Consider the following 27,806-nt stretch of genomic DNA (forward strand, 5'->3'; position numbering starts at 1 on the left):
TCAAGAAAGAAGTCCTTTGAGTTGCCAGTTGAAGTAGGGAGAGACCTAGTAATTACAGATGGATTTCCCAACGTTTAATTCTTCCTGCTCCCTCTGCCTGCTGATAGGAAACTGGATTTGTCCAAAGTTCCCAATAGCATCTCCAACTATACCTTCCTTTTGTTTTTTACTTACTACATTTCTAGGCTGTGGCATGCACTTCTGCATAGGTAAGAAGGTACCCTGGGTCTTTGCTAATTTGAGGTATTCTTGTGCTTGTGATCTGCTTAGAAAATACAGTTAAGTCTGCCCTTTGATTAACGATTTTGGGTTAAGTTCTCAGTTACTAAGAATTCACAGCAGCTGGAAATCTGTTTTCAACCCACTTTCCTTTATCCCATTTAGCTCATGCCGAACTATCCGTTCTTGTCAATGGCATGGAGCTAAGCACAGGAGTGAGTCCCTTAACAGCATTAAACCAGACCAGCTTAATTAGTGTGGCTGTCTGCAGTCTCATTTGGGGGTTTCATGGAGGACTGCAGAGTTGCTTGTGCTTTCTGGAAGAGTTTACGAATGTAACTGGTACCTGGTGGAAATGTCCAGGGAAAGTGGTTGCTGTAGGGAGCTTTCCCTCTTCAATCAGTGGTGGAAAAGGGAAGGAAGAGCAGCAGCACTGCCTAGTGGAGAAAACTCTTGTCTCAGGTGAGCATTTTGGGCCCTGGTGTGGCTAACTAGCTCTCTAAGGACAAATGAGTTAATCTCCTTCTGCCTAGGTTTCTCCTTCTACCAGGTAGGTAGAGTAGTGCTGATATAGTGCTGAGCTTTATAAAATGGTCAAGGGACCACAAGTAAAAGGTGTGATGCAGCATGATGATTCTGTCTGTTGTTGGCTGTTCTATTATTATATTCAAAGAAAAAGTGCGCTGTGAGTCGCCCCGAAGACGCAGACTAGCAAACAGCCATGCCGTGCAGTACCACGGAAGAATGATCATATCTTTCTAATACTTTCTGGTATTTCAGGAGTTGTGGAGCTGCATGTTTCCTGCATTTGTATTTCTGTTTATTTTAGTCTCCAGCAGGGACCAAGCACATAGACAATTAAGTTCCGGGTACGACTGTGGTTTCGTTTTTAAGAGTAGTCAGTACCGTGCGGCGCAACTTCCCTCTTGCATGCTCTGCGTGCATCGTGCTGCCCCGCATGGGAGGCTGCAGCTTCGGCGTAGGACGCTCCGAGCTTGGGGGTCAGTCCCCTCTCCCCATAAATTTCATCGTGCCTGCTGTGAGAAGATCTTGGAAGAGCTGGAGAGTTACTAAAGGAAAGAATAGTAAGTTTGGGAAAAGGGACTCTTTTGGGTGCTTTTAAAAATTTTTTTTTTTTTTTTTTTTAACTGTAAGGCTTTCTGTGTCCATGTGGATTGTTCTTGCTAAGATGACCTCACTTCTGATGCTAATGAGCAAAAATGGCTCTTGAAAGGTCTGGTACTAAACAAGGAAGTAAAACTAAGTTTTAAACTGGGCACACAATGCATATTCTCTTTTTTTTCCTTATTTGTTTTTTAATTCTGGTTTTCTGAAGGCAGAAATATTACTATTAACATTAACATTCCCACTTGGTTTTTGTTCCCTCCTTTGTGTGATCTATTTAGACAACTGTTCCTAGGAAATGTGTTTGAGCTAATGCGGAGTAGGGCTTTTGTCTTTTCAAACAGGAAATAAAACAGTTGAAACAATTCGGTAACATTGGTAAGTGCCTTGTGTATATTCTACAGCTAGTTTTTTATGCTAGAAACCGCTGGTAGCAGATGAATGCTTTATATCGTATATCAGGGGTATCTGGGAGCCAGACTGTGTGAAGACTCATGGAGGAAAAGTGAGCTGATCTGACCCAACTAGAGAATTAGTTGTTTTATCGGTAGTTGTGGCATTGCAATGTTGTGCAATAGTCTAGCTCTTGGCCGAAGAAAAATTCACTTGTTGGCTGCCTCAGCAGGTGGCACAGGAGAAATAAAACACCTCTTGACTTTAAAACAGACAAGCCTGTACATCTATGATGCCCTCAGAGAATGAAAGACCAAATTATGCCATTTCATTTGAATAGTCAATAATTAAACCTCAATTTTATTTAAAAATGTCACGATGAAATGCCTCTACAATCAGTATTCAAGCAGTTGTCTCCTACAATGATCTATTCTCCAAGTACTAGTAAGTAATGTGTGCAGGAGGATGGAGGCCGGAAAAAAAGAGCACGTCAGTCACAGCGCTGAATAGCAGATCTGAACGGTGAGCTGCAGAGGCTGGTTGCAGCAAACATGGAAGCTTGCGTGTGAGAACCAAGTCTTCCATCCCTTCCTATTTCTCATTAAACAGCTAACCCCAAGAAGGTGTCCAAACCCAGTGATGTTCCATTTTATGTTGTTTCTGCAATATGTTATTCTTTGAAAGGCTGCTGTCTGGGACCAAGCCTCACAGAAATGCAGCTTGCCACGTGAAGGACTGCTCGCAAATGCTAATGATTGGTAATAAGCAATGAGTCTGTTAAATGCTAAGGAACTGCAGTTCTCAGGCTCTGAAATGGCTGTGGGAAATCAATGTCGATAAATGTGAGGTGAAACACATGGAGGAAAAAACAATACTGGCTCTCCAGATAAATGATGGGCTCTGAGCGAAGCGTTGCTATTTAGGAATAAGATCTTAGGGATATAGTAGATAGTTCCATTAAGATGTCAGTTCAGCAGTGATCAAAAAACCAAACAGTATTTGGAATTAGGAGAAGAGGAATGCAGAACAATGCAGCAAACGCTGTGGTGCACCTCCCTAAATCTGTGGAGGTCTGGTTCCCAGTGCTTCAAAAGGATGTGATAGTGCTGGAGAGAGTTCAGGAAAGGGCGACCGGGATGATCAAAGGTACTACGGAGTGGTTTCCCTGTGAAGGACGACTAAGATGTAGGCTGAGCTTCCTCGGTTTCCGAAAGAGTTGACTGTTGAGGGTGTAGGATAGTAATACAGTAATAACACGGAGTAGTAACACAGTGACATGAAGAACGTGAACCAGTTGGTCTCCTTTGCCCTGCGCGTAGTGGGGAGCTTCAGGGGAAGCTGGCAGGTGGCAGGCCAAAGCAAGCAACAGGAGGTGGTGCTTCATCCAAGGTAAAGCCACGCTGTTCAGCTCCTCACTGCCGAACGGTGGGAGATGCACGTATTCAAGGGGTGAACGGGACGTTCATGGCAAGTAAATGTGTTGACAGCTTCTAATTACCAGGACCCCAGTTTTGATTTAGGAAGGCTGAGCTGTGGGCCGTTGAAGTGTTTTAGGGAAGTATCTGTATATGCTTGCTCTGTTTATGTTCTTTTCCCCCCTAAGCTTCTGCTTTTGGGTACTGTAAGGACTGGATACTAGGCAAGCCGGTCTTACCCAGTATAGCAATTTTAGCACTCTGACTGAGTAGGACACACAGAACCGAGGCCTTGGAGGATGTTAACTTACCCTATTGCAAATTCTTAATTTGAGGCCCAAGAGTGGCTTCTGGTGTTTGGGTTCCTTGGCCAAACAGAGACCAAGGATGTGGCAGGCAGCACACATCCTTTGACTACTAACACAAAGTGAAGTGAGAGATACAGGGGTTGAGTATTGCAGCAAAGCTGAGTTAGCGTAGGTTGCGGTTTACACAGATGATTACAGAATCCTTATGAGCAGGACCTCCCAATGCATAACAGCTGTCAGAAACCTAATTTAAAAGTAAGTTGTCCTTAGGTTGCTCTGTATTAATTCACTCTTCTCTCTCAGTTAATTTCATCTGGGCAGTCTTATCTCAGATAGTTCAGTTGTTCCTCAGGCACTGAATGACTCAATTTCTCCTATCTTATTTTACCAAGCACCTTTTTAGAGACAGCGTTCAGTTTTGCAGGCACCATAATGAAACTAATTCTCTCGTGACCCTTTCCCCTAGTGGCTTGCTGGGAATTTTGTACCTAATTTGTTTTACCAGACTGACGTGCAAAAGCATCCGATGGCTATTTTCTATTCTTGGCTTGGCAAAATCTGTGTTAAAATACATGTTCGTAATGCACTTTGACTGGAGCCTTTAATAAATACGTGAGAGAGAGCCTGCAGAGCAGCACCATGGTGTTTGGGGTATAAAGCTAGCAAAGAGAGAAATGTCACTTTGGAGATCTTCGATGGGCAGCGTGCAACAGCACTCACGGCAACTCTTTTGCTCTATTGTGCTTGTAGGGCTGGGTCATCGCAGCACCTCACTTCAGGCACCTGTAGTAGCAGCTGAGACTGTCTTTTTGGTAATAGAATGAAGGAGGTAACTGAGAAATGCAAGCTGGGGCAGGACCCTTGTTTAAATGCTCTGGATTGCTCTTTAAAGGTGCCTGTCCGTGTCCGCTGATTACAGAGTGAGCCTTGAGAGACAGGGCTCCTAATACAGACATCTCGGGTAGACAGTAGGAGTCCTCTCCTGTATGAACCTCTAACATGGGGCATCTCGCTTTCTGTTAAAAAAGATCAAAAAGAGTCAGCCTCCCCTCTCCTACAGTGGCCCTGCAGCACTAAACTTCAGAGAGAAGGGAGAGCATTTCCCATCCACGAGCAGGTAGCACTCCAATTAGAGCAGAGCAGCAGTCCCTCCCACCGGGTACCCTGCATCCAGCAGCAGCTGGGATTTGATGATTCAGAGGAGTGTAAAAAGTCTTCCTGGTCATCATATGATTCTCTTCTCTGCTCTGGCTTTCATAGATTTTTAGGACTGTCGGGAAAGATGAGATCTCTTACTCAGGCTAGTACAGATGCTGCCGTGACACAATCCATACGCTGCCATGATTGTCCAGGGCTCAGAGCTGTGATCCTTCTGTAGTTCCCTCCACCTCGGCAAACAACCATTTATTTGTACAGTTGCAGTATATAACTCTGATTTCTTGCACTTAAATCAACATACGTTTGGTTTGATAAAGAGCCATCCTACTTCTTGCATCATAATACCATTTGTAAAAGAGTCTATTTAGATTCTACTATCTGTAACTTTTTATTGACTTTTAGTCTTTGCCAAGCTAAAGCATTCTCATTCTCTTAGTCTTGTGGACTTGACTGGACCTATTGTTTGCGAACAGAGAAGGACTTGTGGGTGATGTGACGGTTGGAAGCTGTCTTGGGCATAGTGATCATAAAATGATAGAGTTTTTGATTCTTGCAGAAGTAAGGAGGGGCGTCAGCAGAACTGCTACCCTGGACTTTTGGAGGGCAGACTTTGGCCTGTTTAGGAGACGGAGTTCCTTGGGAGGCAGTCCTGAAGGGCAGAGGAGTCCAGGAAGGCTGGACATTCTTCAAGAAGGAAACTTAAAAGCGCAGGAGCAGCCTGTCCCCATGTGCCAAAAGATGAGCTGGCGGGGAAGACGACCGGCCTGGCTGAACAGAGAGCTTTGGCTGGAACTCAGGAAAAAAAGGAGAGTTTGTGACCTTTGGAAGAAGGGGCAGGCAACTCAGGAGGACTACAAGGATGTCGTGAGGTTATGCAGGGAGAAAATCAGAAGGGCCAAAGCCCAACTAGAACTTAATCTGGCTACTGCCATAAAAGACAATAAAAATGTTTCTATAAATACTTGAGCAACAAAAGGAGGGCTAAGGAGAATCTCCATCCTTTATGGGATACAGGGGGAAACACAGTGACAAAGGATGAGGAAAAGGCTGAGGTACTCAATGCCTTCTTTGCCTCAGTCTTTAACAGTCAGACCAGTTGTTCTCTGGGTACCCAGCCCCCTGAGCTGGAAGACTGGGACAGGGAGCAGAATGAAGCCCCCATAGTCCAAGGGGAAATGGTTAGCGACCTGCTACACCACTTAGACACACACAAGTCTATGGAGCCGGATGGGATCCACCCAAGGGCACTGAGGGAGCTGGCAGAAGTGCTCACCAAGCCACTTTCCGTCATTTACCAGCAGTCCTGGCTAACCGGGGAGGTCCCAGTTGATGGGGGGTTAGCAAATGTGACACCCATCTACAAGAAGGGCCAGAAGGAGGATCTGGGGAACTACAGGCCTGTCAGCCTGACCTCGGTGCTGGGGAAGGTTATGGAGCAGATCACCTTGAGTGCCATCACGCGGCACGTACAGGACAACCAGGTGATCAGGCCCAGCCAGCATGGGCTTATGAAAGGCAGGTCCTGCTTGACCAACCTGATCTCCTTCTATGACAAGGTGACCCGCTTAGTGGATGAGGGAAAGGCTGTGGATGTTGCCTGCCTGGACTTTAGTAAAGCCTTTGACACTGTTTCCCACAGCATTCTCCTGGAGAAACTGGCTGCTCATGGCTTGGACGGGTGTACGCTTCGCTGGGTAAAAAGCCAGCTGGCTGGCTGGGCCCAAAGAGTGGTGGTGAATGGAGTTAAATCCAGTTGGCAGCTGGTCACAAGCGGTGTTCCCCAGGGATCAGTACTGGGGCCCATTCTGTTTAATGTCTTTATCAATGATCGGGATGAGAGGATGGAGTGCACCCTCAGTAAGTTTGCAGAGGACACCAAGTTGTGCGGGAGTGTTGATCTGCTTGAGGGTCGGAAGGCTCGACAGGGATCTGATCCGAGGGGGGTTTTATGAGTTTCAACAAGGCTAAGTGCTGGGTCCTGCACTTGGGTCACAACAACCCCATGCAACGCTACAGGCTTGGGGAAGAGTGGCTGGAAAGCTGCCCAGCAGAAAAGGACCAGGGGGTGTTGGTCAACAGCTGGCTGAATATGGGCCGGCAGTGTGCCCAGGTGGCTAAGAAGGCATCATGGCTTGTATCAGGAATAGCATGGCCAGCAGGACTAGGGAAGTGATCGTGCCCCTGTACTCGGCACTGCTGAGGCCGCACCTCCAATGCTGTGTTCAGTTTTGGGCCCCCCACTACAAGAGAGACATTGAGGTGCTGGAGCGTGTCCAGAGAAGGGCAACGAAGCTGGTGAAGGGTCTGGAGCAGAAGTCTTGTGAGGAGCGGCTGAGGGAACTGGGGTTGTTTAGCCTGGAGAAAAGGAGGCTGAGGGGAGACCTTATCGCTCTCTACAACTACCTGAAAGGAGGTTGTAGAGAGCTGGGGGTCGGTCTCTTCTCCCAGGTAACAAGTGATAGGACAAGAGGAAATGGCCTCAAGTTGCGCCAGGGGAGGTTTAGACTGGATATTAGGAAATTTTTCTTCACTGAAAGGGTTGTCAAGCATTGGAACAGGCTGCCCAGGGAAGTGGTTGAGTCGCCATCCCTGGAGGTATTTAAAAGATGTTTGGATGAGGTGCTTAGGGACATGGTGTAGTGGTGGTCTTGGCAGTGTTAGGTTAATGGTTGCACTTGATGATTTTACAGGTCTTTCCCAACCTACACGATTCTATGATTCTATGAAAAACCTTTACACGAACATTAAGATTGCAAAAGCAAGCACTTAAAACTGAACATTTCCTACCATGTAAGCTGCTTATAGAGCCTGGCTCTATCTTTTGTGTTGCCTGTGTAGGCAGCATGGCACAGCCTTACATACCTATGGTTAAAAAATCAGACTCATCTCCGCTTGCGCTGTGGTTTGAGTCACGGCTTCTAGAAGAGTGGGAGATGCATTGCCAGCCTCTTATTCGTAGATAGTTGCTGGTAATAGAGATGAACTTCAGCTGGGTATTTGGTAGGACAGTGCATATGGATGGCTATGCAGCCTCTCCACCCAGCTCCAATAATCCAATTCCTTTCTCTGACTTCCGCTGTCCTCCAACACAACTCCTAGATGTTTTGGAAAACCTCACCCGTATTTTTGTATTTGTTAACAAGGTATTTTCACATCTGTGTTGTGTATTGTCATTCTGCTTTCATTTGAGGACATCTGGGTTGGGAAGGAAAGTTGTTCTCTAATCTGTGTTTAAAATAAAAAAATCTTTGAGAAGCCATGCAACTGAATCTAATATGAAGGTGGGATTGTCTATCCAGAAACATGTCATTGTTTCCCCACAGCTATACCAGCTGGTCTAATAAAGGAAACTGCTTATAAATATAAGCTTGTCCCAGTAATTTAACTACTGTATTCTTGATTTAATACTTCTTAAGTATTGGTCATTTTTATAGCAGATATCCATTGATACCTAGGAAATGAAAGTTTTTTCATGTCAGTTGAAATAGGATTCTACAAATGTATTTCAGATTAAACAGAATTAGATGGAATTAAGGCGAGTTTTAGTACTTCAGGGCTTTTTTCCTACATATTGATGATTAACAGAAAAAAGGAAAGTTCTTTTTAACTTCTTTTTCTTTACCCACATTTAAATACATTTTCAGATTTTTTTAAAAAGCAATCCACCAGTCATGAAATAGTAACTGAAAAAAGCCCTTCAGTTTGTTTGTTTTCTTCTTAGCACAAATTTTCATCTTTACATGCCTTTAATCATGTTCCTTTTCCCCCTATATTTTTTACCAGTTTACCAGGAGTGAGAAAAGACAATGGATCCAGACTTTTTAAATGTGTTTACACAGCCTGCTGCACTTAATCAAGTCCTAGCTGAGACTGTCATCGCTCAAGGTATGTACTTTATGAACCAGGACAGAAAGAGGTCCAAGGGATGACCTGAAGAACTAAGTAGAAAATGTGCAGTACGAACAAATTGTATATTTTTCAGCAGTAGTCCCATGGTTCTATCAGCAGTAAGTAAGCTCTGTGTGTGTAATTTGGCTGCTGACTGTCTAGAGGCAGATCATGAAGAAGCAACACAAATTCTAGCTGATTCTTTAACCGAAACTTAAATTTCACACATAAGGATCTGACCAAGTTTGTTTTCCTCTTTCCAAAATTGTTTGTCTAGATCTTACTGATTTGAATTACATTGAAACATAATTTCCAACCGAAGTCTTAATAGTCTCATATACCATTTTCTTGCTCATAAGGAATCTGTTAAAATAAAAAATGACAGTGTTTCTACATATGGCAATTAGTGATATTGGGTAATATTAAACTGATAGCAGATTTTACAGCAAACTTGCATTAGTCATGTCTGATAATGGTAATGGATCTCGTTTGCTTCCTTTCATAGGTGAGAAGAAGAAACTCATAAAACCGACCTCAAGCAACAATCCCAAATTGGAAGAATTAAAACTGGTACCATTTCTTTTACAACCTCAAGTTGTTTTAACATGTTGTGTTAGTGCTCAGCCCTGTAAATTACCCAGCTGTTTGGCCCTAGTCCCCCACTCTCTACAGATGGGGATGAGCTCTGCTTTTGGCACTTGGGCTCCACACAAGTAAACCAGAGCTTTTGCTTAAGCACAGTGCCAGAGTGGCTGGGGTTGCACAGGACCAAGCTTCAAATGCCTGCAACACCCAAGAGTGGTCACTGTGTAAAGTGGAGCATAGATTTAAAAACTGAGCTGCTTCTTGTACGATACCTCTCCTAACTTGGGACACATGGATGAGTCGCATCAGAAGTACCCAGTTGCTACTTCATTTGTAATAGCAAAGAGAATCCATCTGGAACAGTGAACGATGATTGAAAGCAAACCCGCATCAGCATTTGCTGTGGCTAAAGAGAAATGTTCGGATACATGCAAGTTTGCTGTCCTGATCCCATGATAAGAAGCTTTAGGATTGCTGTGCTGATTTGCAACAGTCTTCTGTCTTGTCTTCTGCCTCCTGTCTGCCAGTCACCAGTGGCAGCTGGCTCGGCTGCAATGCAGCCTGCCGAGGATAGCATAGCGCAGAGGGAGAAGGGATGAAGGGTATGCTAGTCACCACTGGAAGTCAGGAGAAGAGCTTTCGAGTTTTTGCATGGTACGTTGTCTGCTTGAGGTAACTGTGAAGGATGAATCCTATTTCACGGGAAAGTACTTTATTTCCAAGTAATTTTGAAAATCTCCCCTGTGCATTCAATCACCATGTTTCTCTAATGGCACAGCCCAAGGGAAGGTTAGCATACTGAAAATTCGTGGAAGAAAAGTGGCATGTCTCTTTTGAGACCAGCACTTCTCGCGTTACAGAGATACTAAAATTGTTATAAATATTCTGAAAACCAGCTTAGGCTATGTGCTGATGTGCGTATTATATGGCATTCATAAATCCATAAATAGGTGTGTTTCTATATTACGTTTTCTTAAACCTGCGTGCACATTTGATCAAAAAGATTTAATATTTGTGTCAGGCTTTCATAATGTTTTTATACAAAAGAGAAAATCTGAAAGGTGGTGCTGCAAAATGCAATTATGTTGTCTACAGAGACACTGAATTTGTTCTTTCCAGACTGCCAAAAATGAAGAGCTTTCCTCAGTTTATGAAGATTTCTGTGAGCTTCAGTGCTTAATCTATTTCCTGTCAGAGACTCCTGAAACAGTGTTCTTCACTGTCTAATTTCTTTGGATGATGAGGAGGTGGAAATTGGGTCCCAAAGGAGGCAATCCTCTGGGTGCCCATTGGTGCCAGTGTGGCCTTCCTGGTCAAAAGAGCTCGTGGCTCCTCTAGAGAAGAGATGGGGGTGGAGAGGGGGAGAGGGAGGTATCTTCAAGGGAAGAATAAGGGAAGCAAAGAAACTTCTGTGGGAGAAAGACTCTGTTCCAGTCCGTTGTTGTTCTGAGGTGGCTTTGGGGAACTAGGGAACGTGAAATGGCTCACTGTAGTTACTATAAATATCGAACTGCATGTAAAATAGAAGATGGTTGCGTTTGGGAGCCAGGAGCGAACTTCTTTAAGTATTCCTTTTCTCCTTTCCCTGTTTATTAATTTTTAGGCACAAGGCTCTGCTCTGCAGCTGAGAGGGGCCCCCACACCTGGACGGAAAGCAGAGTTGTGTGAGGTGCAGGCTGTGGAGGTAGCTGTTTAGAGCCGAGATAGCAAGCGAGGGATCTCGTAGATCTGTACTCAGCAGTGCTTTCTGCTTTTCTGACCTCCAGCTGGTTGCACTGTTACGTTTGAGGTACCACCCTGTCCCTTGCACATCTAAAGCGTCGCCAGGTCTTAATCTGCAAGCATTAGCTGAGGAGCACAGCTTTCTGCTCTAGAAATTGTTGTTAATTCTTAGCTGAGGAAGTAAGTATATTACAAACACTTTGACAACTTCTCAGTTCAGGCAATTGCCGGAGCCAGGCATTTCTCTTTCTTGTGCAGTTTCAAGCATCTCAGAGATTTTTCTTTTTTTTTTTTTTTTCCGAACTGCTTTTCACATTTTTGTTAATGTTGGCTAACATACAGGGATCTTCTATGAATTTTCTCCTCTGTTTACAGCGAGTGAGAAGGATATTATCCACACAGCAAACTCCAGACACTCACTTGTAGCAATAACAGCAATACGAGCAATACCCATCCCTCTTTCGAGAGGTTCTCGTTAACAGCCAGCTGGGGCTACTGCTTTTCAGTTCTGCTTCAGCAGGTCATCTTCCCTTTTTGTTAAGGTATGTGGATAAAACACATGCTTGGGGAAATGCTGCAGAGCTCCTTTGAAAGGTCTGGTCTGTAGGAGCTTGGTGCTCAAGGAAGGGGCTGCAGGGCCCAAGGGATGTAACTGGGAACGTGGCTCCTTTCCAGTTGTAGCCAGCCCTTTGGCTTCCTGGTCAGCGTCCCCTTGCAAAGGCAGGAAGGTTATTGGAAAGGGAGATGGAAGGACTGCCACGTAAGAAAGTGAAATAAACAAAATGCTTCCCCCCCCCAAAAAAATGGTATTTGGAGACAGATTAGTATAAAATTGCAGAAAGAAAAAGAAAACGAAAATAGGAGAGGAAAGGGAGGAGTGCTAGTAACATGGATGGCTACAAGAAACAGCCAAAGGAATGAGGGAAGCCTCTTTTCTTACAAACTTTTGTCTGACAGTTGCATTTGTGTGTGAATTCTCTGATGTCTAATAAAGGCAGGACTTGGGAAGTGTGCTCTGCAGCCTTTTCCCTGATGGAAGAGGGAATAGGGTCTTTCTCTCCACCTGTATAACTATTTCTACAAAATTAGTAGGAATATGACTTGAGAGTTGTCTGTCTCACTTGAAAATTTGCCCCAAATTGGCCAATGAGCCCTGTATTATTAGGGAGAACTAACTGATACTTAACTTCCCTTTAAAAAAACAACAAAGCACAAAGGAAGTGGAGGTTGAAAGCAAGCCAAGATATCAGATAACGGACTAAAGAGAAAGATGAAACACAATATAGCACTGAGTGCTATACTGTCTAAACAACAAGAATATAACTGCCAGCTGCTTTGTTTTCCTCTGCAGTTATTGATTGACTGGATTAACACAACTCTGAAAGAGGAACACATAGTAGTAAAAAGTCTGGAAGAAGATCTGTATGATGGGCTGGTACTTCATCATCTTTTGGGTAAGCTGCTGCTTTGAGTTTAACTCGCAAACACATCATGGAGGAACTTCCAGATCAAAGAATAAACCTCACAAATCGCAATAGCAGTGATCTGCTGGAGTCTCGCTTCTCGCTAATGGAGAAAGCAGGGCACTGTGGACCATCTGTGATAACTGCAATTCTGAGCAAATGCCTGATGATCCAGTATTGTTTTTATACAGTTATTATTCTTTTAAGAAGGTCTTTTTAGCTGCTAGTTAACATAATAAAAAGGTTAACTTTGAAGTGTGAAATTACGGTGCCTCTGAAGGGAGGGAGGGCTTCATAAGCCAGGAGCACAAAGGTGGCTTGTGTTCCTACCAGAAACATTGGATGGAATTAGCACTATAATTAATATGTTTTCCTCCTTAAAAAAAAAAAAAAGAAAAAGTTCTAGGTCTAAAGCACTGGGCTGAAACAGATGAAAATCTGAGAGGCTCTCTACATTACAAGGTGCTTGTATAGAGATGTGACCTCTTGGAACAGCCTGTTGGTCCATTTCTATTTCTCCATCTCTCCTGTCCCTACTTCATTTTTCTTTCCCCTTTCACTCTCGTTGGGGACGTCTTTCAAATCGTATCTCCTTTTCACCAAGGCTGAGGACAGCAGCGTGAATAGGATTGGCTTATTTTCATAGTTTAGTTGCCTGAGTAATGAGCTGGGATTTCTTCTATACATGTGAGTTGATATCACCTTTGTGCACTGTCTACAGGAAAGATTCACTCGTTGGATTCCTGTAGCTTCCAGTAGGAAAAGGAGGAACATGGAGTGCTAGGGTTGGGGGATGAAGCTGCAAGGAATGATTTGAGTCCTCTCCCTTTTGCAGAACTTCACTGATTTTACTGAGGCTTTCAGAGAGCGCAGGAGTTTAACAAGGCATACAGCTGTGGGATGTGGGTCTGTGGAAGCTATTAAGTGGTATCAAACATTTAAAACAAGACTTTGTGTGCTTTGCTGTCATTTTATGTTTCTGATTTATTTTTTTTTTTTTTCCCTATGGTGGTGTTAAAATACCTCCTTCTCCTTCGTATGGACTGTGTGTCAAAGAGAACCTAGGATCTTTCAAGCTGGATGTTGACAAGATCGCATTAACGGAAAAAAAACAGCGACAGAAACTCTCTGTGATTCTGGAAGCTGTGGCTAAGTGTTTGCAACTGGAAGAAAGTCAGCTGAAATGGAGTGTGGAATGTAGGTGCAGAAGTGAAATTGGAGAAAATTATCCATCATGGGGCTTCCTCTGCTATAAGGCTGCTGTGAGGCAAAGGGGTGCCAGAACAGTAATTAAACAACCTGTTTTCAATTACTAGTTGAATCACAAGTGAGACAGGAATATCTGACCCTGACTGGGTCATGCAAGCTGCATCCTCTAAGTGTGTGGCTTATGGACCACTTAACAGCCCTCAGCATCTGTGTGTATGTCTCACAAAATGGACTTTTAAGGTGTGGTATTGCTGAATTATGATATTATATAAACCCCAATCTGATGTCCCATTGTCGCGGATGGAGTGAGCGTGCACTTCACTCGTTAGAGAGAAGTAAAAATATAGTTTATTGATACAGAATAGGGAGTTAACAAAGTTCAATGCGACAGTGTTTTAACAAGATTCGATGGCGAGGTGCACTCGATTATTTACTGCATAGAGGACAGGGTCAGACAAAACTGTCAGGGAGACCCTCCCGTTGAGTCATGAGGTTTGGAAAAGGATCCCCTTGCTTTCTAAACTCCTTCTCAGAGAGGAGTCTAGGTGCGGCTAGATCCAGTCCTAGTCCCAGACTTGGTCAATGGTTTATATCTAAAGGATTATATATGTGCGCAATCAATCCTTTATATCACTTAGCTAAGATTTCAAAGTTTAGCATGCTATTAGTCACTTGCCGAGGATCTGTTGCGGCAAGGAATCTCTCAACCTCGAGGAGTAACCTTGAGAGGCGTCCCTGCTCAAGGGGAGATCCTGCCGTGCAGCCCGCTGCCATGCAGGAGAGCTCCAAGGGCTCTTGGGCTGCTCACTATTTATGGGGGATAAGGTGATTGACCCATAGTCATATTTGCATGCCGACCACAGGTTTTAGTTTCTTGGGTGGGTGCACAACACAATAGCCCAACACAGGCTATTGTTGGGCTAATAGCCCAACCCTTAAGCTATTGTGTTGTTATCTGTCTCCTGAATCCACTTTGAGCCGATGGTGACCAGATGCATCCATTATAATCACCACTGGTGGTTATCACCTAAGCAGGGTTGCAGGAGATAAAGGTCAGGGGCGGGGAAAGCACACCGTCACACCTATATGTGTTATGGCCCTCCATGACTTTGGGATCCTCTGCACAGGGAGAATTTAGGATCTTAGAGTGAGATTTACCTGTTTTGCACACTAAACATTGTTTTCTTTCTTTACACGAAATAGCTATCTTGGCAAAGGACTTACTGAGCACACTGCATCTTCTGGTTGCAATAGCAAAGCACTTCCAACCCAACCTGGCCATGCCTCCAAATGTTCAAGTGGAAACAATCACCGTTGAGGTAATTATAGTTTTAATATTTCTTACAGTAGATCCTAGAGACCTTTCACAAGACTTAGTTTGGTTAGAATTAAGGAGAAATGTGCGTGCAGCTGTGAAAGAGATAGTTATATTTTCTGTGAACCGTGCCTTTTAATTTCTGAGTTTGCTGGACTAGACTATCATTTTGGGCTCAGTTCAGATGCTGTATCTTTAAAAGGGTAGAAACACTATGCTGGTTTTTTCTCCTTGATCAAAAAAAGGAATGGTCCAAACTGAAAACAGCTGTTGATCTCTGTAAAAAAAGAAAAAGAAGAAATTCTGCTGTTACTGTCTCCAAATGTTTTAAGAAGTGTTTAGAAGCCTGCACTCGTAAATCGTGACACCGGTTTAACGCTGAGGATTTATTTCTTTAAGGGAAGGGAGTTTTTTCTCCCCCTCCACTGGGGTCACATTTTGGTATTTTTCTCTACAAGCTGAGATCTACATGCTTTCTTCATCTATTTTGTTTCTTAAAGTCAGCTCTGGGACTTTAGGAGAACATCAAATATCCAACAATTTGGGATATAATTGCAAAAATTAGCACCGCTGTGTTACAGTTGTAACGGAGGGGCTGCGATTCAGTGGTGTTGGGAGCCCAGCACACGGTCTGCATGGCAAGACCTAGCGCTCTTCCCTCTTTGAAGGATCATAACTGGAACTGAAATGAAGCATGCCCTTGAGATACGTATGTCACTTTAGGAGGTTTAAAAGTGTCCTGGAGGGACAGCTTCTTCTGGGGCTTGGTTCTGCAAAGGTAGCCGTTGTGGCCCCGTCCCAGTCGAGCACTTTGGCAGAGGAGTGGTCCCTATGGTATCTAATGGGAGTCCAAATTGCACGTTGCTGCCCGCAGCCAGACGCTCCCGTCGTGTGGGTCTCGTGTGACAACCCAGACTCCGAGTAAAGCAGCCCTCCGTCTAGTGCCTTATGGGGCTGCGAGTGCCTCAGCTGTGGCAGAAATCGGGAGGGATTATTTGGGAAACCGCAGCATCGGGAAGGGCTGTTAACCCAGAGAGAGAAAGGAGCCGCAATGGAGATAATGGGGTTGTGGTTGTGAGCTGATTCCCTGTAGGAGAAATTAATGCCCCTGATGGGAACGGCAGTCATTAGGTCAGAAGTGAGGAAAGCCCGTGAAGGCAGAGGCTCAGAAGAGGGGCCGAGAGCAGGCAGGGGGAAACGTTGAGGAAGCCCAAAGGAGACCAGAGAAGGCCTGGCCTTTCTGCGACACATGCCTGCGGGAAGGACCTGCTCTTGCCCGGTGGGGCTGGGTGTGCTGCTCTTCAGCAACGAGTTGACCCAAAGGAGTTGACTCGGTACGTAAACAGAGGGTGTTTTTCACTGCCTAAAAGGGGAGAGCAGCAAACACCAAAGACTCCTCTGTGATAAGAGATGTTTGCCAGGCGCCTGACTAAAGCAGCAGGCGTGCCCATCCTCTCCTGTCTCTTCAGACTGGGTCGAAGTTGGGTTGAAGCACTGTTTTTGATGCTATGTGGCATACTAAGATCTATGTAGAGGAAAAAAAGGCACAAGGACATTAGCAAAAATCCCAAGTGGCTTCAGAAATAGTAAGAATTGCCAACCTAAATCTAAGCAACCGAAGACAAGTCCTCTGTAGGGAGGATTCATCGATGGGTGGCAGGCCATGCTGTGAGGTTGTTATAGGGCAGAAGTGACCACCTCCAGTGCTGTAGAACCGAAGAGTCCTTAATGCAGTGAGGTGCGCAAGGAAACCGCTGCCTGCCCAAAGCAGCTTCGCTGCTGCCAGGCAGCATCGAGGCTCCAGACAAACATGCCAGCCTCTGAACTTCACCAGCCGAGGGACCATGTGCTTCTCCTTTGGCTTCCTCCGATGGGGAAGTAGGTAATTTCTGGTTGAAGAGTGAAGAGAGCAGAAGGGAGCAGCAACCTCTCAAAGTGCCTGTACTAATTGTACTGGACTTCTGGAATAAATGCCCTCTGGTAATCTTTTAAGGCAGCAAAGAGTTAATGAAAGCCTCATTAATGCTTTCAGATTTTTTTTTGGTGTAACAAAACCGAAAATATTTATTGTCTTTTTAACAGAACACCTCCAGAGGATTAAAGACAGCAAGTGCGGTGGAATATATCACAGAAAACAAGTAAGAGGGGATATATCTGGTTTTTACACTGTCAATCAGAAAGGAAATATTGTGGGTGTTTTCCCCCTTAGAAAAAATAGCTGGGATCATGATGATGACAAAAAGCGTAAACCCAGGCATGCATATGCATGTGAACTATTTCTCTGATTCCCCCCCCCCCCGCCCCTTCTTCACATTGGGTATTATGGTATAATACCCTTCTGCTTTATTCTTTATATAAACTTCTCTAAAATAATGTCTATGACTGTTTCTGAGGCTTAGTGTTTGTCATTGCCATGAAATATAATAACAAATATAATAATAAAAATCCAGTACTGTAAATTCACCTGTCCCAGACTAAACTGGAAATTTGGTAAAGCCATAGAGGTTTAAATCTACAATTAATTTATTGCTCTTGTGTCGTTAAATAAAGAGAAAGGAGACAGTTCTTCAGTTTGAGCTTGCTGAATTTGTGAGGTGCTGTCGTTATATACGGAGTTAAGTAGCAGGATACCATTTATAAACTGAGAAAATATGGACATCATCCCAAGCATAGAAACAGATTTTCCTACTATCATCTTTTATATGCTAGAACATCTTCACATTCTAATATAATGAGCAGCTTATTGGAAGAGGATATTATGGATTGTGCTTATAAAATCAATGTTCATCGGTCTGTGGGCCAGTTAAAATCTCATATACTTCCAAGAGCCTATACAGATACACAGTGTACTTAAAAATGTCTGTTGGAAGGTTACCCTGACATAAAGTTAATGGCACTTTGTACTGTATCTCCTGCTTTACAAGACAGCTGATGGCCCAGATAAGCTTTGCTTATGAACAAGATTAGTTCTGCTGAATGCTTTTTCTAATTCCTTTTTTTATTGCACTTTTAGAGAGAATTTAGAAGCACAGTCAAGTAAGTACTGGCATTGCCAAGTTCAGTGTTTCGCTATTATGTGCTGTTATACACCACATTCTGATCCCTCTTTACCTCATGATAAAATCAGTATGCTCCCACTAGAGTTAATGGAGATTCAATGATTTCCCCTAGTGTTTTTCTCCACAAGTCTTCCGTTAATGTGTGTTCATATGAACACAATATAGTTTGGAAATTGGGTGGTCGCTTTGCCTGTGGACTACAGGCAACAAATGGGAGGTGAGACAAGAAATGATACAGTGGGTTGATAACCCAACAGAGAAGACCTGGCTGGGGGACAAAGTATGTCGCGGATTTACACATTGACCTCATTCACGGTTGGAACTATTTACGAGCGTAATGGCTTGAGAATTGGCCTTCTTGTTGCTACCAGTTTCAATGTAGTTTCCTTTCTGCAGCTTGCAAACGAGATTTTGAAATCTCCTGGTGCTCGATTATGGATGGCAGCTCAGTAAAACCAATGTCCCCCGAGATTTTACCCTTAGGGCTTTTGAGGGCTGCGAAACACTTGAGGTGAAAAATGTGCACATGCGCAGAGCCTGCAGAAGGTCTGGGTACTGCTCAGGCTTCAGTGTGAGCTGCTCTTCCTTGCTGCAAAGGAGCACGTTGCGTCCCCAGTGAATCAAGGCAGCCGTTTTAATTCTCTGCTGTGCCCTTTATGTTACCGTTTTCATCCTTTGCAGAGGTGCAAACTATATCATTTGATACATATTTATCACTTATTCCACTGAGTGGCCTCTAGTGTGGGCTGAAATTGTGAAACAAACCCTGTAATTAGGTGTTTCTTTGAGTGGGCCGATTCTGCTGGAAAGAGAAATCTGCAATTCACTCTTCAAAATGTTGCCTCTGTCTATTTTTAACACAGCTTGCTTAACAAAGGAGAAATCCCAAAGCGTGGCTCCAGAAGAGGGCTCTCTAGTTTGCGAGACCATTGCAGGTTTCAGGCTGTTGCTCAGTGATTTGTTTGATGGATTCACCTATTCCCTGACATTGCTCCTGCAGCAACCCCCTAACAGGGAGAACAGAGAAACCAGAGGAAACCCATTCGCAGCGGAGGCTTCTCTGTCGCTGGCTTTTGGGAGGAATCTTCCTTAAGCAAAGCTACCTTTGCTCGCCTGCACCGTAGAAACTGGTTCTCCATTTAGTTGTGCTGCCAGAGTGCCCTTGATTTTTAAGGGTGTTTCAGATGCTTTGTTCATGCTTGAACCAGAGCGGTCTTGTGGCGGGGTTACCGTGAGGAGACGTATCCTGCTCTTGCTAAACCTGGGAGGAAAATGGAGGAGAGGGTGGGCGTTCACAGGGACTTCGATGAATCTCACTTCCTTGGAAATCTTTAAGCTTGTGCTAGTTCCCTGGCACAGCGCTGCTGGCGCTGGCTCGGTGCCTGCCTTTAAACTGGACGGCAGCGCTGGTCATTTTTGAGGTCCATGAATTTTCAGAGGAAGGGCAGTGTCTCCAAACTCAATATCTAGTTTGTGGTTTTTTGAAGGAAGGGGGCTGTTTTTCTGCAAATTTGATGTAACTGATGCTTCTGTTGGGAGAGAACAGTAAAATGTATAGCTCTTCTTCCCTGCTTACAATATTTTATCCCAGGGGTTCAGGGTTAAAAAAACGTAACTGAAAAGAGATAAACTGTAGAGATGCGAAACTTAGCCGTTGCTCAGACTGGTGGCAGCACAAATCTTGAGAACCTCTGCAGGCGAAAATTACAGAGCTGAATGAAGTAAATTGTTTCCTCTGATGTAGTCGGGCTGAAGGGAAGCCTGTCACCCTGTCCTCTGATAAATACAAAAGCAGGATTTTTCCCCATCTCCCTACAACTCTTTTCCTCCTTGGCTTATAATATGTGAACACCTTTCTCTTCCTGGAGCCACTTTAAACCTCTGATCTGACAGTTATTCCAAATAATACCAATTAATGTTCTTTTGATACAGAAGATGATGCCTTTGATGAATTATTTAGCCGTGCTCCAGATAAACTGGATGCTGTAAAAAAGGTAATTTACTTTTTTAATAGACATCACAATATGTAAGGTAAAACATAATTCATGACTTCACTGAAAAAAGTAATCTTTTTTCCACCCTCTCCTCCCCTTCTGTTTTCTTCAGGTGTTTTTGCAGTTTGTCAACCAGCATGTTGGAAAATTAGGATTAAATGTAAAAGACATCGAATCTCAGGTAGCCTGCTCTAAGCTGCATGTTAACCATGTTTTGTCAGCCATTTGAGTGTTTCCCCTCACTGTTAGCATTCCTCCTTTTTGTGGCAGTGATTTGAAGCTTGGCAACATAACAATTATTTCTAGCTTCAGGTTAAGATATTAGGCTTCAGTCTCTGAAGTTTCTGAGCTAGTAAGTAATGAAAAAATATAGCTTTGTATTGAATGCTGCCCTTGTAATGCTACAGGGAGTAATTTTTGGAGTCTGCCCAACTCCTGTGGATGCTCTTTCTGTCGGGATGGAAATAAAGGTGTCTGACAATTAAACTGAAAGCCAAGTTGATTGCTGGTGCTTAGTGATTTTTAATGCTGGATTTGCTTCACGGTGGGAAGGCCTGATTTTCATTACATTTCCAAGTCCCATCCTCTGAATGTCAAGCTTCTTTAGAGTCCATGAAATTGCAAGAGAAGTGCTTGTTAGGCACCTCGGGATTACTTCCCTGGGCGTTGATGAAGAGCGGCACAACTGCACCTCCGCTGTCCTCCTCCACTGCCGCTGCCTCTGGGGAGGGTGGATGGCAGCTCGTGCAGAGCCGGGGAGCCGCAGCATCCTCCCCGTGCCTCTCCGGGGACCGAGCGAGCAATGGGAAATGAGCTCAGGGACGTCCCTCGTGGCTTTTTCTTTCCCTGCTTCTGCAGAGCGTATGCAATAACTGCGGGAGAAATCAGCCCACAGCTCTTGCTTTGCTCCGGGCATTCAAAACCTCGGTGCAGTGGCGGTCCCTGCGATTTATGCCATGCGGAGAAAAGCAAAGCCGTGCTCCAGTGCTCTTTCGGGTTTTCCTGGTAGGCGACTGTGAGAAAGGAAGTTTTGCGAGTGTTTTGTCATAAATCTCAGGCACTAGGCACAATTGTCTTTTATTTACAGTTATGCATTTGTCGCTTGTGGTCATCTGAAGTCTCTTCACAACTGGAATAGTTTGTTTTAATAGCTGTCCTTTTACAAGGTTGTATTTTTACTAATATGAGCTTGGGAGCCTTATGTAACAAAACACGAAGTTCACTGTAGCAGGGGTTGAGGGAGCTGAGTCATTAGGCTGTCTGTTTGCCAGAGTATCAATTAAATTCCTTTATTGCTAGAATGGCATTTATCGGAGTAATTTACTAAAAGCCAATGTAATAAATAATATTCAGATCATTCTTCATCCAGTTTGCAGATGGAGTTATTTTACTTCTGTTAATTGGACAACTGGAGGGTTACTTTCTGAATTTAAAAGATTTCTTCCTGACTCCAGCCAGCACCACAGAGATGGTAGGTTGTTATTTCATTACTTAGAGCTTGAGGCTTCAAACATCTTGTGTATTTAATGCTTCCGTATGTCAGTGAAGAGCTTTGCCTCTTGCTTTAACTGCTGCATTGTGAAGTCCTATGCATGCACAGTGTTTGCAGGATGGTGGTTTGGGACAGTACAAATGCATGCACTTGGTGCTGTAAAATACCTTGGAACAGGTTGGTGTCTTCTTCAAAATTAATTATTATCTCATGGGAGGCAAACTACCGTTGTTTGCATTTGTTAGGCAGATACATACTTCTGAAGCCTTCCAGTGAAATACAGAGGCTCTGTGCAGCGGGGAATTGATATGCTATCTCCTGCAAGTCTGTCCTGCAAACAACATCTTTAAGTGGATGACACCTCTTGCACAGCAGAACTGGATCCCTATAGGCTTCCTTACGCTGTCCTAAAAATATACCTTAATCAGGACATGACCAGAACATTTTGAAGGCCACCTCTGTGCTGAGGAAGCTCTTGAGAATTTACATCTTTTCCTCCCCCGAGGCAGGGAGCTGTAACCTACCCGGCCAGACTTGCTCGACTCCTTTTTCAACCTCTACCAGGCAGATTTCATCAGTGTTTTAAAAGAAAAAGGTGGCATCAGCCAGAAGGTAGCGCGTGCTGGGCTGCCAGCGTAAATGCCTCCTACACAGATCTAGGATGTTGAGATATTTTGAGGTATTTGAGATATTTTCAAATTGTCTGTGGTGTGGGTAGAGATTTTTCATTTGGGTCACTGAATAGCTCTGAAAATCTTGAAAGCGTAGCTATTTTCCTGGGTTACATTCACTGAGATCTCTGAAGGTGAAATGTGTCAGATCCTTTTTGCTTGAGAGCTGCCTGAGAAGGGAATCTCTCCTCTGGCGTGGTTTGCATTCCAGCTTCCCCGCACAGGCGAGGCTTTAGTCCGATTCCTGATCTCACCGCAATTAATCTCTTTGGGCAGTATTTATTTGCAATGAAAATCTCAGAGGTCCTGTATTAATTAATAAATACTCCTCTGGAGCTTTTCATCAAAACATTTAAAAGCACAATTGTTGGAGACCTAGGTTCAAATTTTGTCAAAAATTCATTGCTATCAGTTGATGACTGTTAAAAGTATTAGGAAAATTCAGATTTTTTTCTCTAAGATGATGCTGAACTGGAAAAATATGTTTTGAAGGATTGAATCAAACAAAATCAAAGCATTTCCTTGCAGTTGTTTTTCTTCCCTTTCTCCTCCTCCACTCATTTTTCAAAATGGTTTGCTCTGGTCCATTGGCTTGGAAATAAATTTTTAATATTTCCAGTAACTTTATTCTGAGAAAGTCAATGAATATTTTTTTAAATTTAAAATTTCAGAGATAACCTTTTTCTTTTTGCATCATCCCTATTCAAGCCTCACAGATCTCTTTCAAGAAACGAGATACCCTGACATTTTAGGTACAAATCAGAGCTCCGACTTTCTAGTTCTTACCCTGCATGTGCTGGACACTGGCCTCAGAGAAGAATATAATGGGGTTGGGTACTGGTTCAGTACAATTCTCGACATCCTAGTAATTTGGTTTTAGCAAAGTTACTTCCAAGTACTGGACTTATTGTTGAACAGTTTGCCAAAGTGGTATTTACCATTTGTTTCTCCTCTGATGTTCATTACAAGATGAAAAGCAGGATGACAATATAACTAAAAATATTGAGCCACCATAGTTCAACTGTCATTTGTACATAAAATATGTCTTTCAATTCCCCTGTGCTTTCTAACTCCCTGTCATTTTAGACGTTAATTGGTACAGTAAAGTATGAAAATGTAACCTTTGCTGAGATTTAAAACATGTCATTTGTGTTATAAAAGTGGTGACAACCATACACACCATTATGATTGATGCAGCACATTGACTTTCATTCAAGCTGAAAGCTTGAGGTTTGAAGCTGGTATGTACACCTCGTGAATCACAAGGAGAGAAAATTGGGATGGAAGCAGTGATAGTGAGGAGGAAATAGAAACAAAATATAAGAGGCAGGGAGGGCAGGAGCCCATGTTAGAGGGACAGCAGGGGTGAGGAAAGTGGGAGTGGAAATTTGGGAGGTGACCTGCCTGCAGGTGCAAGAAGACAACACTGCATGTGGGTAGGTTTGTGGCAGGTTTTTTTGGTGTTTATTACCAAAACCTGAGGTTTACAGATAACTGTAAAGAAAGTCTAGCTCTGGGCACTCATGTGTATAGAAAAGTGTGTGTTCTGAGACAAAGAATATAATCGCAAAATAGGCTGAAATTAAGGTTGAACTTTGTGCGGTCAGGAGATGAAGAAGAAGATGGAGGAGGCCCATGTGCTTATCAAAACTATGTGAACTCAGTACTTTTGCCAAAACAGGCCCAGAGATGAAATACCCTAGATGTCCTGACCTCTGTCCACTTGTAAATCCTAGAGACTCTGTTGAGTCTGGAAGCACAGCTGGATGAAACGACTTATTTTTCTAGGTTGCCTTTCTTTGGTAATTATCAGTATTTCTGTCTGAAGATTTATTTTGAAATCCGCATATTATCGTTCCTTGCAAATCTCATACACAGTACAGAGAGGAAAATGTGCCCCTTTTACCTATGCTGGTTCATTAAGAAAACATTTGATTTATTCATTCGATCACAAAATGGTGTAGATCTCTATGAGCTTAAGCTCTCCTGGCTTCTGACTATCAGAGGAAGAAAACAAGCCCGAATCCAAACTGTCAGTCTCAGTTACTTGTAAATCAGAGAACCAGGTAAAACATAAATCTGTTGCTTCACTTCAGAGCGCACGGGTTTTGCTTGGCTTGTGCGTGGGGGACCCCTGTGCTTATTGTCAGCATGGCAGCGTCTATGGTGTGCCTCCTGAAGGATAAATTGCTCAGTAGCCTAAGGAATGTATGAAGAGACAACTGAAGTTCGTTCAGGTCTTGTTACTTCATTAGAGGAAGGGAGCTTGCTAATTACCAGCCAAGTAAACAACTGCCCTTAAGCTGTAAGAAGCTAGTAATGGGATGTTATATTACTTTAAAAAATAATTCATGACTACTGCATATGCATGTGATGCTGCTTTTATGTGGGGAAGGGAGAGAAAAACAAGTGAGGAAAAATCAGAAAAAAACCCCCAGCCTTCATTCATAGAGGTGTGCTTAATTTCTCATGAGTTACATTAAGGGTATCATCACTACAGTTATTGTGTGCAGACATCTTTATATGTTAAAGCATAAACTTCTCATAAATATAGCTGATCAGATTTCCAATCTTCATAATTCTGAGGGAAAAATAGAGAACTTTTTCCTTATGTATTTTTCGTTTGTTCCAAATGTGGTAAGAGTATGGGCATTGCTAAAAAAATAGAAATGAATTGCATGCATCTATTAGATCCAGTCATGAATCTAGCCCGTTTTCCCTGTGGAAGCATCCATTAACACAAGACTTTCACATGTAAAGGTCTATTTTTAAATAAACGGATTCTTCTGCCCACCTCATGGGATACGTTTTGTTGGAGATGGATTTTACATCCAATTTTATATGATAATTGGTAGAAATTCTGAAGAGCACTCCATGAAAACTAAGGAGATGAATATGAGTACATATTTATGAATCAGTATCTTACTTCAGCTACTAGAGAGAGACTTTTTAAAACCTCCTGGCCACTGCACCATTGGGTGGAAAATATTTTCTGTTATATTGATATCTCTCTCTCTCATCCACAGCTTCACAATGTTAACCTTGCATTGGACTTGCTGACAGATGGAGGTCTTCTGGATTTTTCTGTGAACCCTGAAGGTGAGTCATGGCATGCAAACTTGTCTGGAATAGAATTGCTACTATCCTGGCTTAGCAAAAGTTAGGGTAATTGAAGAAAGTAGGTTCTGCAGTGTGACACAGATTTCATTATATGGCTGCCCCATAGCTCCTCATTCAGAATGAATGATAATAAAGCTGAGAATTCTTTTGAACAATCTTTACTTCTATACAAAAAATGTTGGATAGTTATAAGTTTAGTAACCTTACACTAAACTTAAACTGTTTAATAAGTCAGTATTTGTTAAAGATTTAAACCAGTGGCAGCTCCTAGGGAAATTACAGCAGCTGAGCTAGAGGAAAAGCTGTTTTCCTATCTCATAAAAAGTTTTAGTGTGTTAAAAACGAGCTTGTTTCATATGGGAGGACACCTTGCAGAATATGTCCTGAAAATCAGAAACACTGACCGCTCTATTCAAACCCAGAAGAGCTGGTGGGTCAGTCTTCTGAAAGTGAAATTCATAGGTTTTAAGTTGCTATTCTGCCTAGTTCAGACGTGGGAGATGAATCTTGACCTCCTACAACCAAGTGAATGCTTTCATTGCTGAGTCAATGTACATGCATGTTCCTCTCTCTTGCCCCACCACAAAAAAAAAAAAAAAGTTTCCTTTGGATGAGTCCAATTTTCCAATTAAAAAAATGCTCCACAGAAAAATTTTTTACTAGCTCCTGGTGGTATGAGGGATGTGGCTACATTAATGGGTGGTGGTGTGACTGCTTAGCCTGACCTCTTGCAGGGCACGTAACTTCACCCCATCATTCCTCCATCAAGCTAAGACCTTGTTGTTGAATAAGGAAATCGAATCTTTATTAAAAATAGAAAGTGTTCTCTCTTCCCCTGTTGGTTATTCATAAGCAAGTGGGCACATGTGTTTGGTATGTAACCCATGGCATCATGGAGAGGGAAGGATAGAATTTAGGACTTCCTTTGGTTTTTCTTTTGTTTTCTTTTTCCACTGATGCTTTGGTGATGTTAGCCGTTTGCATGATGGGCATGCACGAACTGTGGGGTTTTTGCTGTATTGCATAGAGCTAGGAGTTTGGAAAGCTAGTTATGTTAACTTTGGAAAGAGTAATCTGCATGAGCTTGGGTCTCCATGTGGACATCCACCTTTTGTATGAAGGAGTTAAACCCATGCTTTCTTTCCTTCCCTCTCGCTATTCTGCACTGCCTCAAATACACAGTTGATCAGTATAAGAAATACTGGTCTCAACATCTGCAGGTCCTTTAGCTTCACTGGGAAAATCCTCAGCTAGTGATTGAATTTAATATGATTTAGGGGTACTTATTACAGCTACACTATTTAGACTGTTCAAGGATCTCATTTACTAGTGTTTCATTGTTAGTCTTTCTCCTGGTGATTTACAGCACTGTAAGAAGAACAGTAAACTCTCTAAATCAGTTAGCCTCTTCCACTGCAATTATTAAATACAAGAGCACTTTGTTTAGCCAAGAACACGGAAGCTGAAAACTAAATGAAAAAAAGAAAACAGCCAACAGCAACAAAACATGATGGAAACATTACAACCAAAAAATAAAGTGTCAGGTAATTCCCAACATGATTCCTGCCATAGAAGAATCATAAAAAAACTAAAGCTGTAAAGTCCTATTACATTATCTACTCTGTTCTCTGCTAGCGAAGAATTATTTCTTACTATGCATTATTTATCCTGTCTTCCAGCAAGATAGTGCAGTGAAGGTCCCTTTTCCTTAAGTTTATTTAATAAATAAATGATTTGCTAGCTGTGTAGTTCCTGTGTTGCTTCTTGTTACAATTAGATTGCCTAAGTTCACATTATAATTGGGGAAAGGTGGAAGATTGTTTTTAGCAGTTGCAGTCTCTTTCTATTCCAGGGTTTTCTAATACTTCCCATCTGGTTTTGTTGTTTCTTGTGTATCTACAGATATTGTGAATGGAGATATGAAGACTACAATGCGGATTCTGTATTGCTTGTATTCCAAATACAAGACCAAAGAAACATGAAGAGCAAGCCTAAGAGCTTGGGTGGTTTTTTTTTCTTCTTTTTTTTCCCTAGCATGTCATGGTCTGATTTTAGGATTCCCAGCTCTGTTTGCCACTGTTTATGTGCATGCACTTGTGTTTGACACTTGCTGGATTAACATTGTATATGCAAGTATGTATCCATGCAAGGTTTCACATAAACTGCCTGAATAACTGAAATATGTGTGTGTCCAGAGCCGGCGTACTGTGTAATTCTGTGGCTGTAGCTCTTGCTCCAGCCCTATCTCTTGCTCTCTCTGAGCTCCCCTAATGCTTCAAAGAAGTGCAATGTGTGTTTATTCTGGACTGTGGATTCTTTGCTTCTGGAGATGAATTTGGAAGCTGTTATTGCAACCTCCCCGCTTCCCTGCTTCTGATTCACTCTGGAAACTAGAGAGGTGAAAGACCCACCATGACATCTCTGGGAAGATTGCAGACACGCTTGAAGCTCACGTTCAAAACCCTTTTTACACAGATGGCCAGCTGTTGTCACACAAGAGGATGTGGATTGGGCACCAAATGAATAGGTAGCTGAAATGAAATCTGAACTTACCAAGTGTTTGATAAACATTTCACCATTTGCCTGCTCGAATATGGAAAAAGCACCCAGAATAACATGCTGGGGTGAGACTGTGCAGTAACAGAGGGGTCTCCTGCACAACTACGGAAA

At 43.0% G+C, this 27,806-nt stretch overlaps 1 protein-coding gene across 1 annotated transcript; it reads left to right on the forward strand.

Moving 5' to 3' along the window:
• Positions 1-1,164: 1,164 nt before the first annotated feature.
• PARVG (parvin gamma) lies at positions 1,165-27,806 on the forward strand. Its single transcript, XM_075491735.1, has 13 exons — positions 1,165-1,304; positions 8,402-8,503; positions 9,012-9,076; positions 12,165-12,267; positions 13,333-13,473; positions 14,689-14,804; positions 16,883-16,938; positions 17,814-17,836; positions 19,792-19,853; positions 19,966-20,034; positions 21,223-21,324; positions 25,043-25,115; positions 27,039-27,806. The coding sequence occupies exons 2-13, from the start codon at positions 8,425-8,427 to the stop codon at positions 27,116-27,118; spliced, it is 969 nt and encodes a 322-aa protein (XP_075347850.1). The 5' UTR covers positions 1,165-1,304; positions 8,402-8,424; the 3' UTR covers positions 27,119-27,806.

This window comes from Mycteria americana, chromosome 1 (genome assembly GCF_035582795.1).
Source record: "Mycteria americana isolate JAX WOST 10 ecotype Jacksonville Zoo and Gardens chromosome 1, USCA_MyAme_1.0, whole genome shotgun sequence".
Classification (NCBI taxonomy): Eukaryota; Metazoa; Chordata; class Aves; order Ciconiiformes; family Ciconiidae; genus Mycteria; species Mycteria americana.